The sequence below is a fragment of the Talpa europaea genome (genome assembly GCF_964194135.1).
Source record: "Talpa europaea genome assembly, chromosome: 2".
NCBI lineage: Eukaryota > Metazoa > Chordata > Mammalia > Eulipotyphla > Talpidae > Talpa > Talpa europaea.
This window is the reverse complement of record NC_140068.1, coordinates 63,753,658-63,767,439: the sequence shown is the minus strand read 5'-3', so window position 1 is coordinate 63,767,439 and position 13,782 is coordinate 63,753,658. Positions and strand designations below refer to the sequence as shown.

Here is a 13,782-nt window from a genome sequence, read left to right as displayed (position 1 = left end):
GGATAGCTTCATAGGTTGCATCTTAAACCCTTGCACCACCAAGGAGGCCCCTGAGTTAACTTTTTAAGGCATGTGAAGTTGACGCTGAAGAAATTTTAAGGCTTCTGGATAGTTTCAGGTATTGCAAAAATGATTTGTGAAATGATCTTTTCATTTCTGAGTGGAATATCGAGATAACTTGTGCAATCTGATGCAATCTGGAAAAATACCAATATTGCATAAGAATATTTGCTTTGTCTTTAAAAAAAAATAATATTTATTTTTATAGTGCTGTTTAATAAGGGACCCTAAACAGAGGATATCCATTCCTGAGCTTCTGGCACATCCATATGTTCAAATTCAAGCTTATCCAGGTACTTCTTTAAAATCAGTTTATTACCAGGTTACTTGTAAAGTCTAAACTGTTACCAAAAAAACAATTTGTATTGGCTACTCTTTTCCAGCTTGTCTCCTTCCTTAAGGAAATCCTTTTATGCCAAATACTAAAATAAATTAAATCACCTTTTTTTAAACTTGTTGGCAGTTATTGTTTCTTATCCTAAATAAGGGGCTATGATCAGTGAATACAAGAATGGCAGTTATAGTGCTGTTAAACAGAAGCACCTATATTTTTCTTATTGCTACCCATGTGTTACTGAGTGTATATTTATTCATATTTTATAGGTAACCAGATGGCTAAGGGAACCACTGAAGAAATGAAACATGTTCTGGGCCAACTTGTTGGTCTGAATTCTCCTAACTCCATTTTGAAAGCTGCTAAAGTAAGTATGTCTATTGTCCGTTGACATGAATTTTAATTGTTTTGTATAGTTAAGCGAGTTAAAAATCATAGCGTTTATCACTGTACTGACTTCTGTGAAGCTGTATGTAACAGTTAGTACATTTCTCAAAGCAAATGTTTTAAACCTTTCAGCTTCCCAGTGCCCATTTATGTCTGTACCATTACTTTTGTATCACACAGCCATCAAACACCTGGTCATTTCTAGAAACCTGAGTATACTTAGTGACCTATTTGTTTAGTACCAAGCAGTTAATAATTATTTATTTCAGTTGAAACGTTACAATATAATTAAACTAAAAACTGTTAATTTTCTGAGTGTGGTTAAGCCAATCTAAGATGTTGGTTACATTTCTGGAGGAATTTCTATATATAGTCATTTAAATTTTCTCAAGTGAAGGTTACTAAATCAATGGCTTTGGCAATTAAAATTGGACAAAATAATCTTTTAAAAAATTGAGGTGGATTACATACTTATCACTAAAGTTAGGTGTTCCTTGATGGCATAGATGTCATTCATAATTTAGGTATTGACTTAGTCTTAAATTTTTTTAAATATGTGAATTATAGCTAATTATACTTATTCATATAACAATTTGATTTTTAAATGTCTTCTTTTCATTAGTTTAAATAACATCTGAATGTGTATTTCCAGATAAGTGTATTTTACATTTTAGTCATTTATCTAAGGCCAGCTTTATTTAAGAAAAATTAAGATAAGGTCACAAAACCTTGAAGGTACAGATAAATGCACATTTATTAGCTCTGTTACATTTCTTTTACAGAAAAATTGAGTTGTACCTCATTCATGATAACTGAGATATTTAATATTAAGTTAGGTGTTTAATATTCTTTATTATCTCTAATAGTTTATAAAATATTTCCTAATTATAAGAACAAAAGAACAGCTTATTGCATTAACATATTTGGAGTTATATTAATCTGCTAATACATAGAGTTTAAAAATTACAAAACATGTATGTTTTCAATTTCAGACTTTATATGAACACTATAGTAGTGGTGAAAGTCATGATTCCTCTTCATTATCCAAGACTTTTGAAAAAAGATGGGGAAAAAAATGATTTCATCATCTTATAAACTGTCAAATACCACCTGTAAAATATATTGGATTATTACACTCTTGACTTCTTATGGAAATCTTCTCTTGAAGACAACTTAATTCTGAAATGTCATTTTCAGAAACATTCAGTGGATTATCGTCAAAGAAAACTGTAAAAATAATAACCACTAATGACACTGTATATATTACTTTGTAGATTTATTTTCTCTTTTTTGTGCTTTCCTGCAAATCTAATCTATTTAATATTTCACAGTTGGAATACTGGGTGGACAACTGAAATATATTCTTAAGAACTATGTAAATAAAGCATAAAATGACATTAAAGTGTTGTAAAATTATTTTCTTCAAGGAAATAAATGTTGTTAATATGGGAGCAAAATTTTTAATAAAAATTGTATTAGAGGAGGTTATAAAAATAGAACTTATTGAATGAATATTGGAGAAAAGAAATCTAAAGGATTTGATTGCTAAAATAGATTTCCTAATTGCTTTATAGCACTGAAATATTCCAGAGTTTAGGGCTGCACTTGGCTCTTTTAATTCTCCCTTTAATTTTTAGTAGTATCTATTATTCTTTGTATTGAAAGTATCATGCTGGATTCTGTGGCGTAATTTGTGTAGTACTGGCCCTCCTTGTATGACTTCATAATGGGTAACTATAAATGTAGCCTCAGCATCTTTAGAACTGAATCTAATAAGTTAATCAAAGATATCATATAATTATACTTTTCCCCAGTTTTTTTCAAGATTTTAATAAACTTATAAAAATTAAGATTTTTTTTTTAAGAAGTTCTAGTCACATCAAAATTGAGGGAAAGTGCAAACATTGCCACCACACATGCATAACCTCCCTATTATCAACATCCCTCACCAGAGTAGTATGTTTGTTACAATTAATGAACGCTGCACTTAGGCATCATCGTAATTACTCTTGGTTGTGTACATTGTTTGGACAAATGTACAATGAGATATATGCATCATTATACTATTAAAGAGTGTTTTCACTGCCCTAAAAATTCTCTGCCCTGCCTATTTATCCTTTCTTTATTCCCCGCCCATAGGCAACCATTGATCTTTTTGTTATCTCCCTAGTTTTGCCTTTTCCATGTCACATAGCTGAAATTAAACAGTTTGTCACCTTTCACATTGGCTTCTTTCACTTAGTATTGGCATTCAGGGTTCCTCAGTGTATTTTCATAGCTTGACAGCTCATTTATCTATAGTCTAATATTTTTATATCTAATAATATTCCATTGTGTGGATATACCACAGTTTTTCCAACTGAAGATCACTTTGGTTGCTTCCAAATTTGGCAATTATGAAAAAAGCAGCTATAAACATTTGTATACAGGTTTTTGTGTGGATGTAGATGTAAGTTTTCAACTCCTTTGGGTAAATGCTAAGGAGTATTAATGCTGAATCATATGGGAAGAGTATTTTTACTTTTGTAAGAAACTGCCAGACTCTGTGCCAATGAGGCTACCATTTTGCAATCCTATCAGCTAAGTTAGAAAACCCAGCACCCTGGGTTTTTATTGGGGGCTAGCTATGCACTTATTCTTTTCCTAGCATATATTAAAATGTAGATACCTGGGAGGAAAGCAGATGTTTATATAAACCACATTGCACCTCTCAAGCACAAGGAGCCACTCTTATTATTCAGGCAATAGTGGGAAGTTCCCAGACTCCAACAAAGAGCTGCCTTGACACACAGGGTAGGAAATTTCTCTCAACAGAGGCATCACGTGGTCCTAGATAAGGTATTCCTATGTTTAAATAAATGAAGTAAATTGAAGTCTATGCCCTACAGGTGCTCATTTCTGTGTTTCTTTTCCTGTGATATGAGGACTAGCAATTTTTTGTTGGGATGTAATCCAAATGTCTTGACATTGACTGACTAGTTCTCATTGATGCATCGAACAGATGCATGGAAATACTGACAAGACACCAGGGGCAAACAGTATGCCTGTGTGTGTCCACAGCTCTGGGAGCTTGGTGAGGATGGTATGCAAGGACTGCTGTCCTTCCCCACCCTGTTTATGTCCCTGAGGGGGATTCCTGGCGTCCCTCTCTGGTGGTAACTCCTCAAGGGCTGATTCTTTATCCTCACTAGATATTCTCTGCACCCCAGGCTAGAGACTCCTTTCCATTCACACTCTAGGTTCACTCATTATCCCTAAAACTGGAAAGGGCCCCCTTGTGATCAAAGTACCAAGGGCACTGCCCATCCCCAAAATTTGGAAATTTGTGGCCCAGTGAGTCAAGGTTCACAGTTCTCAGGTGGGTGTGGAGTGGCAATGACAACAGTTGTGGTTCTGGTCCCAAACAGGAATTTCTGGTTTGGGTGTGGGTCTGCACAAATGAAACAATACTATTGGACTCAGCCTGCAACAGGCTGGCTAAGTGGGTCAGGTCAGGTTAGAAGACATTGTCAAACACTGGTTACCCAATCTATCCAGTGAGTGGCCAGCACACTTCTTGACTCTACTGCAAATTATTACCTTATTGTCCTTAACAGCTGGTCTTTGCTTTTTTTTTTTTTTTTTTTTTTTTTGCATACAAGAACTGGGGTCTGTCTAGGCCAGAGGTGCAGGAGGTGAGAGGATTCACCAGAGACAGTGGACCTACTGAAATCCACTGCTGAGAGGAGCAGCAGGTGAGACAGGAGAGGAGTACTGCGCCATGAGGGTCAGCTCCCTGGCGGGGGATCAAACTCATGCCACATAGCTTGATAGCGCTGAGATTTTAACCCCTGCACCACGAGGGAGCCCCTGGTCTTTGCTGCTTAATCCTCTATGACCAGTGGCAACCTGGAAGAAGACCAAGATTTATAACTCAAGCAGCAACTCATGATCAAGACTGAGTTTTTCATCTTTCTAATAATCCACATGGCCTTATATTCACCATTTCCCATTTACTTCCTTGCCATTTCGATCTGTAAGTTTGAACTCCAAATAATATTGTTTCCCTTTTTTGGTTGCTCTTTCCGTTCCTATCCAGGTATACACCAACTTCTGTCAGTGGTTCCTTCCTTCTCCTTTTCTTCCGTTTTTAAGACCATCACCCTATCCTGGTCCTCAGCTGTCCCCACTTCATCTTGTCTCCAACCTATCATGTACAACAGTGGTTGTCAAGGTGAGCTTTGTGGGCCTCTAAAACTCAAATCTTAAATGATTTCCATTCCCTACCATATTAAGCTCGAACTTACCAACTGCATTTCTTTAGCTCTAGCTGTGCCCTTGTCACATTTATACCATTCCATGCCACTCCTCTTCATGCTTGCAGACTTACTCATATCCTCTGCATCTTCATCCACATAAACCAAGTTTTACTCCTGAATCTAGTCCAGAGCTTTATCCTTCCTCTGAACTTACTGGGTTTTTTATGCACTTACATGATCTAATGCATTCATTTAGTACTTATTTGTCCCATGTATATGAATTGTTTCCCCAAATAGATGATAAGCTTCTTAAGGTTTTACAGTATTAAACTTCCTAGCACCACACAATGCCTTGTTATTTCCTTATACTTTCAGTCATTCTAAAACTGACCTGATAAAAACACCAGGTACATTTGTGGAAAACATGGATTCTCAAGACCCTTCTACTGACCTTCTGAATTGAACTTTTCACAGGACAGCCCTAAATCCATAGTTTGAATAAGTATCAAAAGTGTTTTCCATCATCAAGCGTGTTTGGGAAACACCACTATCTAAGCACTATGTGCTTAGATATGTTGAGGTTTTTTAATAGTGAGTTTTTGACAAAAGAAACAGGCAAAAAGGAAAGCCTTTATTAGCTCCACCCTGTGAGCACATGGTCAGTACTTTCTGTGTGTTGAAAATGTGAAGCAAGGTGAGGAAGAACAACCAATGAAGTCAAATAAAGGTCAGACACCGAGGGCACAGCACAGGAACTGGACAAATGGACAGTCTGATTTAAATGATTTCCTGTTTGGCTTGGGAGGGGCATGCCAATCTAATGCCACTTGATGAGTAAGAAAACAGGTAGTAGCAACAGTCCATCTGCCCACCTGTGACTATGCAGGTGCTTCCTTTCTCCAACTCTCCCTCTGCAGGACAGCAGCCTCCTGCCTGCCCGTGACCTGCACCATGCCGGAACTTCTCTTCACTGACCTCCCTCAGTGGAGGTAGCTCTCAAGGCCGCCTACCTGCAACCATGCAGGCCTCTCTCGGCCAACCTGTCCCTTTTGGGGCAGCTCTTTCTGTCCGCTTGTGTCTATGAAAGTGTCTTTTACTCCTCTGTCCCTTTGCCTAATAAACCTGCTCTTTAAATAAAAAAAAGAAAGAAAGAAAGAAAAAGAAAACAAGTAGTGAGGTGGGCATATGCATAGGGAACCAAGAGACATGATAAAATAAAAGTACATTTTATTGTGTCTCACTCTGAGCTGATTGGTTTTGACATGCATGAAGTACCAAGAGCCAGGGAATTGTCTTCTCTCTGAATCATACATTGCAGAAATCCCAAGGAGGGCAGTCTTGTTTAAAGAATGTTATCATTCAGGCTAATTTCTGTCACTTTGTAGATGAAGAAACTGAACCCCGAAAGTTAACTTACTGGGCAATGCTTTTCAGTTTATTTCTAGGTCTTCTGATTCAACCATCTTACGCCTCTTCTTTTTTCAATCTCTGCAGCTTTCTAAAAAAATATTTCTTGAGTTCATATTTTACAAAGTTTTATTTTATCTGGACAAGAATAATTAATACCTAATGATCCCAAATTTTCAGAAGTTAGACCTAATCTCAAAAAAATGTTAATAACTGAGATGAACTAAAGTAATGATGCAAAACAACTAACGGAATAACTGGTAAATACTTGACGTTTAATGCCTGTCTGTTCTTTCGGTCTGTATGAATTCAGATCTTCACCTGAAAGTTAATCTATTTCCTCTGTTTGCATAATTAAGGAATTCACTTTGGCGTCATTCAGATCTGAATTTGAAGTCTGGCTATGTCATGTACTGTGTAATTTTGTTCGTAACTGTTTAAGTCTTGTTTTTTTTTTAATCTACAAATGCCTACAAAATACCTTGCATGATTACCATTAAATGTAATGATTCTTGAAAATTGCAGCACAATGCCAGACATTCGATAAGTATGTTATAAAATGAATTACATGTATTATTGGTTTACAACAAAACTTTAACCTAATTAGTCTCATAAAGACACAGTAATGGAAAGAGAGTGGTGTCTGAGTTAACTACCTGGGTTTAAATCTCAAACCCACTACTGTTAGGGGGAAAAGGATGTCCTAAAGCAAATTCCATACAGGCTTTGTGGACTCCACCCCCACCCCAGGCCAAAGCCAAAGACACTGGAAACTCCAAATCCCATCACCACCAAAGGGAAGGTGGCTGGGACCTGAGGGTGAGGTTAAGCAGCCAGGTTGATATAAAAGCAGACACGTGGGCTTTGGGGGTCCCCCATTTTGGCTCTCGGCCAGCTCGCAGCGTCCGGCCAGCTCTGAGAGTGACTTTGGGTTTCCAGGTCGGCGGATCGGGTAGGACGCATTAAAGACTTTATTTCCCTATTTTCTCCCTGAGTTGTACATTTTCCTTATTTCCTTTTCCCTTGTAAATAAACCTTTTATTAACCTTTTGTGTGTGCCTGTAGTGGAGTATTAATAAGTCCCTTTTAAGCGCCCGGGTGAGGACCCACAGCTAGGAACCCGTTCAAAATCGGGGCTGCTTTATAACACTACTACTTGTGTGATATTGGAAATGTTATTTAAGTTCTGTGTCTCAGTTATTATTACCATTGTACAAATGAAGACCCCCTACTTAATTCATGGGGTCGTTGTGGGGACTGATTGAGTCATCATATGAAATGTGCTCAATACAGTGCTTGGCTTAGCAGAAACACTCGATAAATTATTGAATGTCTTCACGCATTTAATAACCAAAGAAAGCAATCAGCACAAAAGTAACTAAATAATTTTTAGATTCTGAAGAATGTGGATGGTTACCAGGGGGCCAGGAGAAGGGGGTTGAAGGGGATAATGTGATAGTGCATTGGGCCTGAAGCTTTGGTGGAAGGTGAATGAAGCATGTGCACATATTGAGATGTGAAGCCGTACTTGTGAATAATGTAAATCAATAAAATTTGATTTTAAAAAGCAAAGGAAAGCAAAAATATCTTGCAGCATAATTTTGAGGAGTAAAGAGAGCAATATTGTAAAATGCCCAGAACATAGTGGACACACAATAACAGCATGTATAGTATAGTAATAATAATAATAATGTGTATTGAGATATACAAGTTTATTTATTTATTTTTTTAATGAATTTTTATTTATTTATTTATTTGTTTGTTTGTTTATACATGCACTGGGTACAGTCAGAAGCGTGGGAGGGTGAGAGAATTCACCAGAGCCAGAGCGGGGAGCAGAGCAGGCAGAAGGACCGAAGTACACTGCTGAGGGGAGCAGCGGGCGGCAGGAGAGGTCTGCGCGCCATGTGGGACCCTCCTCCGGTGGCCGGGGAGCAGCCGGGGATCGAATCGGTGCCGCAGAGGCCGCAGAGGCTTCGCAACCCAGCGCTCAACCGTTGCGCCACCGGGGAGGCCCTGAGATATACAAGATTACATTAATTTTTTTGTGATTGTTGAAGAAGAAAATTTGTGCAAAGAAGGCTGCCAGAGAAATGCCAAAATCAATGGATAAAGGTCAGAGGAGAGGATTGTTGATGCTAAGCAGAGGCTTGTTGGGCAATGGAAAAAGTGGAGAACTAGAAGACATTTAGATTTTATGTAACTAATCTTCAACTCTTATAGTGAGGAAATGGAAGCCCGGGAATGTTCCAAAACTTGTGCAAAATCTTACTGCTTTTTGATGCATTTTAATGTACTGAAATGAACTTACTGCCCTGGAACATTTGGTTCTGAAGGTTAGGGTACATTTACTCCTCCCAATTTGTGTCTGCTGTTTGCATGGAAACTTGAATCAGGTGACAAAGAGAAAGACATCAATTTGAAATGCTACAAGACCAGGCTATATGGAATTGAGAATCTAAAAAACACGATTATGGGCCTCCCCAGTGGCGCAGCGGTTGAGCGCTGGGTCGCAAAGCTGCCCGCAGCCTCTGCAGCACCGGTACGATCCCTGGCTGCTCCCCGGCCACCAGAGGAGGGTCCCACATGGCGCGCAGGCCTCTCCTGCTGCCCGCTGCTCCCCTCAGCAGTGTACTTCGGTCCTTCTGCCTGCTCTGGCTCTGGTGAATTCTCTCACCCTCCCGCGCTTCTGACTGTACCCTGTGCTTATATAAATAAATAAAAATAAATCTTAAAAAAATAAATAAAAATAAAATAAAAAATACGATTATGTCATCCTCAAAAGACAAAGTGTGAAAAGTGGGAATGTGAGCTATTAATTAAAGCAAACAGTAGAGGAAATGGGAGTCACCCCTATTCTAACTTTGACACTGTGGTAGATGTGATGACCTCACCAATTTGATTAATCTATTTTTATAATCTATTAAATGACTTTGCATTCTCAGTCACATTTTCTCTTTGTTACTTGAAAAACCATAATAAATGGAACAGGAAGAAAGAAAAAAGAACGTGGAACACCTTGGTCACCACTAAGTTAACAAAAACACCAGCATTTTACAGAACTCTTGATTTGTTCAAACACATAACACTATTGATATATGCTTGGAGGAATACTCAGTATTCTGCAATCCAGGTTTAGAAGGATTTATAGAGAAAACAAGTATTAGATTTTGATTGCATTCATTTGTCTATTATCAGCATAGCAGTTGTCCTTGACTGAGAAGACAGAATATGTTTCTAAATTCAGACAATAATATAAAATTACAGGGATGAACCAAGTACATGTACCAAGTACACCAAGACAGTGTTTATGCTCAAATTAAATCAATTCCAGAAGTTTCATGAATCTCGTCAAATTTTCACCTTTCTTAATCCTACTATACGTACCCCAGAAAAATTGAAAGGGAAATGGATATTCCTATAATTCAGTTATCCCTTTACTCTTTACTATCTACTCTCCACACTCACCTCTAAAGTATGATTCTTCTAATATCTTCAAAAAATATAATTTAAAAAATTTTAAACTTAATCATGTAAATACTTTCCTTTATCTCACTTTTTTCCTTTACTCATTTCTTCCTGTCTTAGAGTTCATACTTCAACTATTTTATAATGATGAGAATTTCTCATTTAAATTGTTTCTCAGTAATTTTTTTTTTCATTTTTTGTTTGTTTGTTTTTATTTATACAAGCACTGGGTACAGTCAGAAGTGCGGGAGGGTGAGAGAATTCACCAGAGCCAGAGCAGGGAGCAGAGCAGGCAGAAGGACCGAAGTACACTGCTGAGGGGAGCAGCGGGCTGCAGGAGAGGTCTGCGCGCCATGTGGGACCCTCCTCCGGTGGTCCGGTGGCCCGGGAGCAGCTGGGGATCGAACCGGCGCCGCAGAGGCTGCGGGCAGCTTCATAACCCAGCACTCAACTGCTGCGCCACTGGGGATGCCCATTTCCCAGCAAATTTAATTAGTATTGTTAAGCTTATCTGAGACAGAAAAACATGAGTGTTTATCTCAATACATTTATGGGAAAGAAATTGGAGGCAACCTGGATGCCTGTGATGGGGGACGTGGAGAAGGAAATGGAGTGGACTGCAGTGGACTGCAGGTCCATGGGCACCATGCACAGATATTAAAAACACTGCTAAGAAAGTAAGAAACAATGAACTCTATAGCACATAGCATTTAGACTAATTTTTATTTTTTTAAGATTTATTTGTGCATACAAGAACTGGGGTGCAGGCCAGGGGTGTGGGGGCTGGAGAGTGAGAGGATTCATCAGAGACAGAGTGGGGAGCAGAAAAGGCAGATCAACTGAAACACACTGCTGAGAGGAGCAGTGGGCAAGACAGGAGAGGTCTGCTGCACCATGTGGGTTAGTTCCCTGAGGAGGGGCAGGGATCGAACTCACTCCGCTGAAAGCTTGATAGCACTGTGATTTAATCTCTGCACCAACAACGAGGCCCTAGACTAATATTTAAAGACACACATGAGAAAAGGAAATATAGCAATAAAATAAAATGTCAAATGTTGAAATAGGTGCATATTTGGGGGGTGCAACAATGGTGGTGGAGAAAGGGGGAAAGGAATAAATTGACATAAAAATCAAGAGAAGATATTTGGATGTAGCAGTGTTGAAAATGTGCCATGAATGGGACTCATCAATAATGTAATAGGTATGAATTAATTCAGCTGTTTGTGCTTGAGGTTCCAAATAAATATATAGCAAAGGAGGGGATTATCGACAGTGGGAGTCATTTATTGGGCAAATAGATTATCATACTGGCAGAGATGCATCATTATAGACAGAGCCATGCAATTGCATCATTGTAGATAGATATCAAATATATCTAAGGTATTTTTTCACCATTGTGTTAGAAAAAATACCTTAAATTCGCATGACAGCTCAGCTTGTTATTTAAAGCATTGCTATGCTTACAATTCCATTTAAATCTCCTGAAAGAGTTAAGTGAGATATTTTTAAACATTCTATAGATGAGTATGCTGAAATGAGTGGCTCAGTGAGTTGCAAGGTCACATAAGTTAGAAGACCTGATCTAGAGCCCAGTCTCCTGAGCCACTTATGTGCTTCTGTTCTTTCTTCTAATGAGAATTACAGCTGACTGGGACATAACCCTTTTTGCCTTGATTTCCAGGAAGCTTGGAATCAGCTTTGAAGCTCTATGAAAGAACTATTTTTGTTCTTATTCCCTGCATATCAATGTTCTTTTTTCCCTAATCTTGAGCTTTTTTTATTGTTTTGTAGTCATATAATTCTTCATCTCTATTCATAATTTACCTTTATTCTATAGTCACTATCAATTGCATTAAATCATCTGTTGTAAAATTAGGAGTATAGACAAATATGTAAATGTAAAACGGGAGAACCCTATAACCATAAAATAAAATATTTTCCTGGAAAGATCAACTCTCATGAACCTGACCACATTTAGAAAATCCTCCTGTTTGGACATCATGGTTTATGAGAAGATAACATCTACAACATTGAATAAAAAGCATTGTTCCGGATTTGTAAATTTAATTAAAAATAACTCTAGTTCAGTCATTGGATAAAGAATCACTATCCCATGAAATCATACCACTGTGGTTTCTGAGCACCAGATACTGGTTTGTGATGTCTGTCCTCCGTTCAATAATTAGATTTCCTTTAACACTGCACCATCTGTCCTCAACCTACCTGCCCAGCTTCATTTCTTTCATTTCCCCTCACTTTCCATCTGAAGTCTTATTTTCCAGGGATTCACAAACATCTGTGCTGATACGGAGACCTCTAGTGAATCCCCCTTTGTTATTTCTCAAAAGGCTCAATTCATGTCACCTCAAAAGTGAGCTCATTGTTTCTGTCACTCAACCAGAAGCTCCTCTGTGTTTTAAAGTATTTTGAATATGCCACCCTAATCAGTGCCTTATTTGTCTCTCCTGCTAGATTTTGAACTCCTTAAGTCAAGATCTATTTCGTGAGCACCTACCTCTGCTCAGTTTAGTGAGTGCAGCTGATGGAAATCACAGTCATGAGTTGCCACATCATAAATCCACAAAGACACTGTACCATGTCACAACCATACCTTGCTGAGGTGTGCTGTACATGGGCCTCATCTCTACTCCTTAGGCCATTAATAACAATAGTACACTGCTTTCTTTCTGGTCCTCTTTATTCTCCATTTTTCTTATTTGTTCTTTTTTTTTCTCTCTTTTTAAAATTTTTTTAAATAAAAACACAATCCCTTGTGTCGAGGGCTGACTTTCAATAGATCGCAGCGAGGGAGCTGCTCTGCTATGTACGAAACCCCGACCCAGAAGCAGGTCGTCTAGGAATGGTTTAGCGCCAGGCGCTCCACGAACGTGCAGTGCGTGGCGGGCGAGGGGGTGGCCGCCTTTCAGCCGCGCCCCGTGTCCCGGGACAAGCAGCTCTCCGCACCCCGGTCCCGACGCGCGGCGGGCGGGGGTCGGACACCGGCGCCGGCGGGGAACGGTGGGGCGCTGTTCTCCATTTTTCTAATGTTGAAACTTACCTCAAAGACTAACTAGCAACAACAAATGTTGGCAAGGATGTGGAGAAAAAGGAACTCTCCTGCACTGTTGGTGGGAGTGCAAACTGGTCCAGCCACTATGGAGAGCTGTGTGGAGATTTCTGGACCTACAAACATGGAGCTTCCATATGATCCAGCAATTCCACTCCTAGGTATTTACCCAAAGGACACAGAAACATCAATTCCAAAGAGCACCTGCACCCCTATGTTTATAGCAGCACTGTTTACAATAGCTAAGCTTTGGAAACAGCCCAAATGCCCACAAATAGATGACTGGATCAAGAAGATGTGGTACATATATACCATGGAATATTACTCAGCATTCAAAAAAGATAAACACATGCAATTTGCAGCAACATGGATGGCGCTGGAAGGGATCATGCTCAGCGAAATAAGCCAGAAAGAAAAAGAAAAATACCGGATGGTCTCACTTATAGCAGGAATCTAGAAAACTTAAATAAGGGACCAGGAAAAAGAATAACTATAAGAAAGAAAATATCAAAATCAACAAACAACTATGAACCAGAGACACTCTATGGGGGGGTGGGGGGTGGGGAAGGAGGGCTTGGGGTCAAAATAAGGGGGTTGTAATTGTATGGGGAGTATAAAAATAAAATTTAAATAAAAAAAAAAGAAAAAAAAAGAAAAGGCACATCACTTATTATTAAGGAAATGAAAATCAAAGCTATGATGAGACATCAATGTAGCTGTGTGAGAACAGTCTATATAAATCTGGAAACAACAAATGTTGGCTTGGATAGGAGAAGGAATACTCACTCACCATTGAGGCAAATATTATTTGGTGCATCCTC

General features: G+C 38.7%; 1 protein-coding gene across 2 annotated transcripts in view; it reads left to right on the top strand.

The window, feature by feature from the left end:
- Positions 1–1,860, top strand: part of TTK (TTK protein kinase) — a gene marked incomplete at both ends in the record, with an annotated part of 35,716 nt that extends 33,856 nt beyond the window's left edge. For both annotated transcript variants that reach the window (XM_084259589.1, XM_084259588.1), the window contains 3 exons: positions 269–353; positions 664–761; positions 1,774–1,860. In XM_084259589.1, coding sequence (XP_084115715.1) covers positions 269–353; positions 664–761; positions 1,774–1,860 — 270 coding nt within the window. The remainder of the gene's footprint in view (positions 1–268; positions 354–663; positions 762–1,773) is intronic.
- Between the last annotated feature and the right edge of the window lie 11,922 nt (positions 1,861–13,782).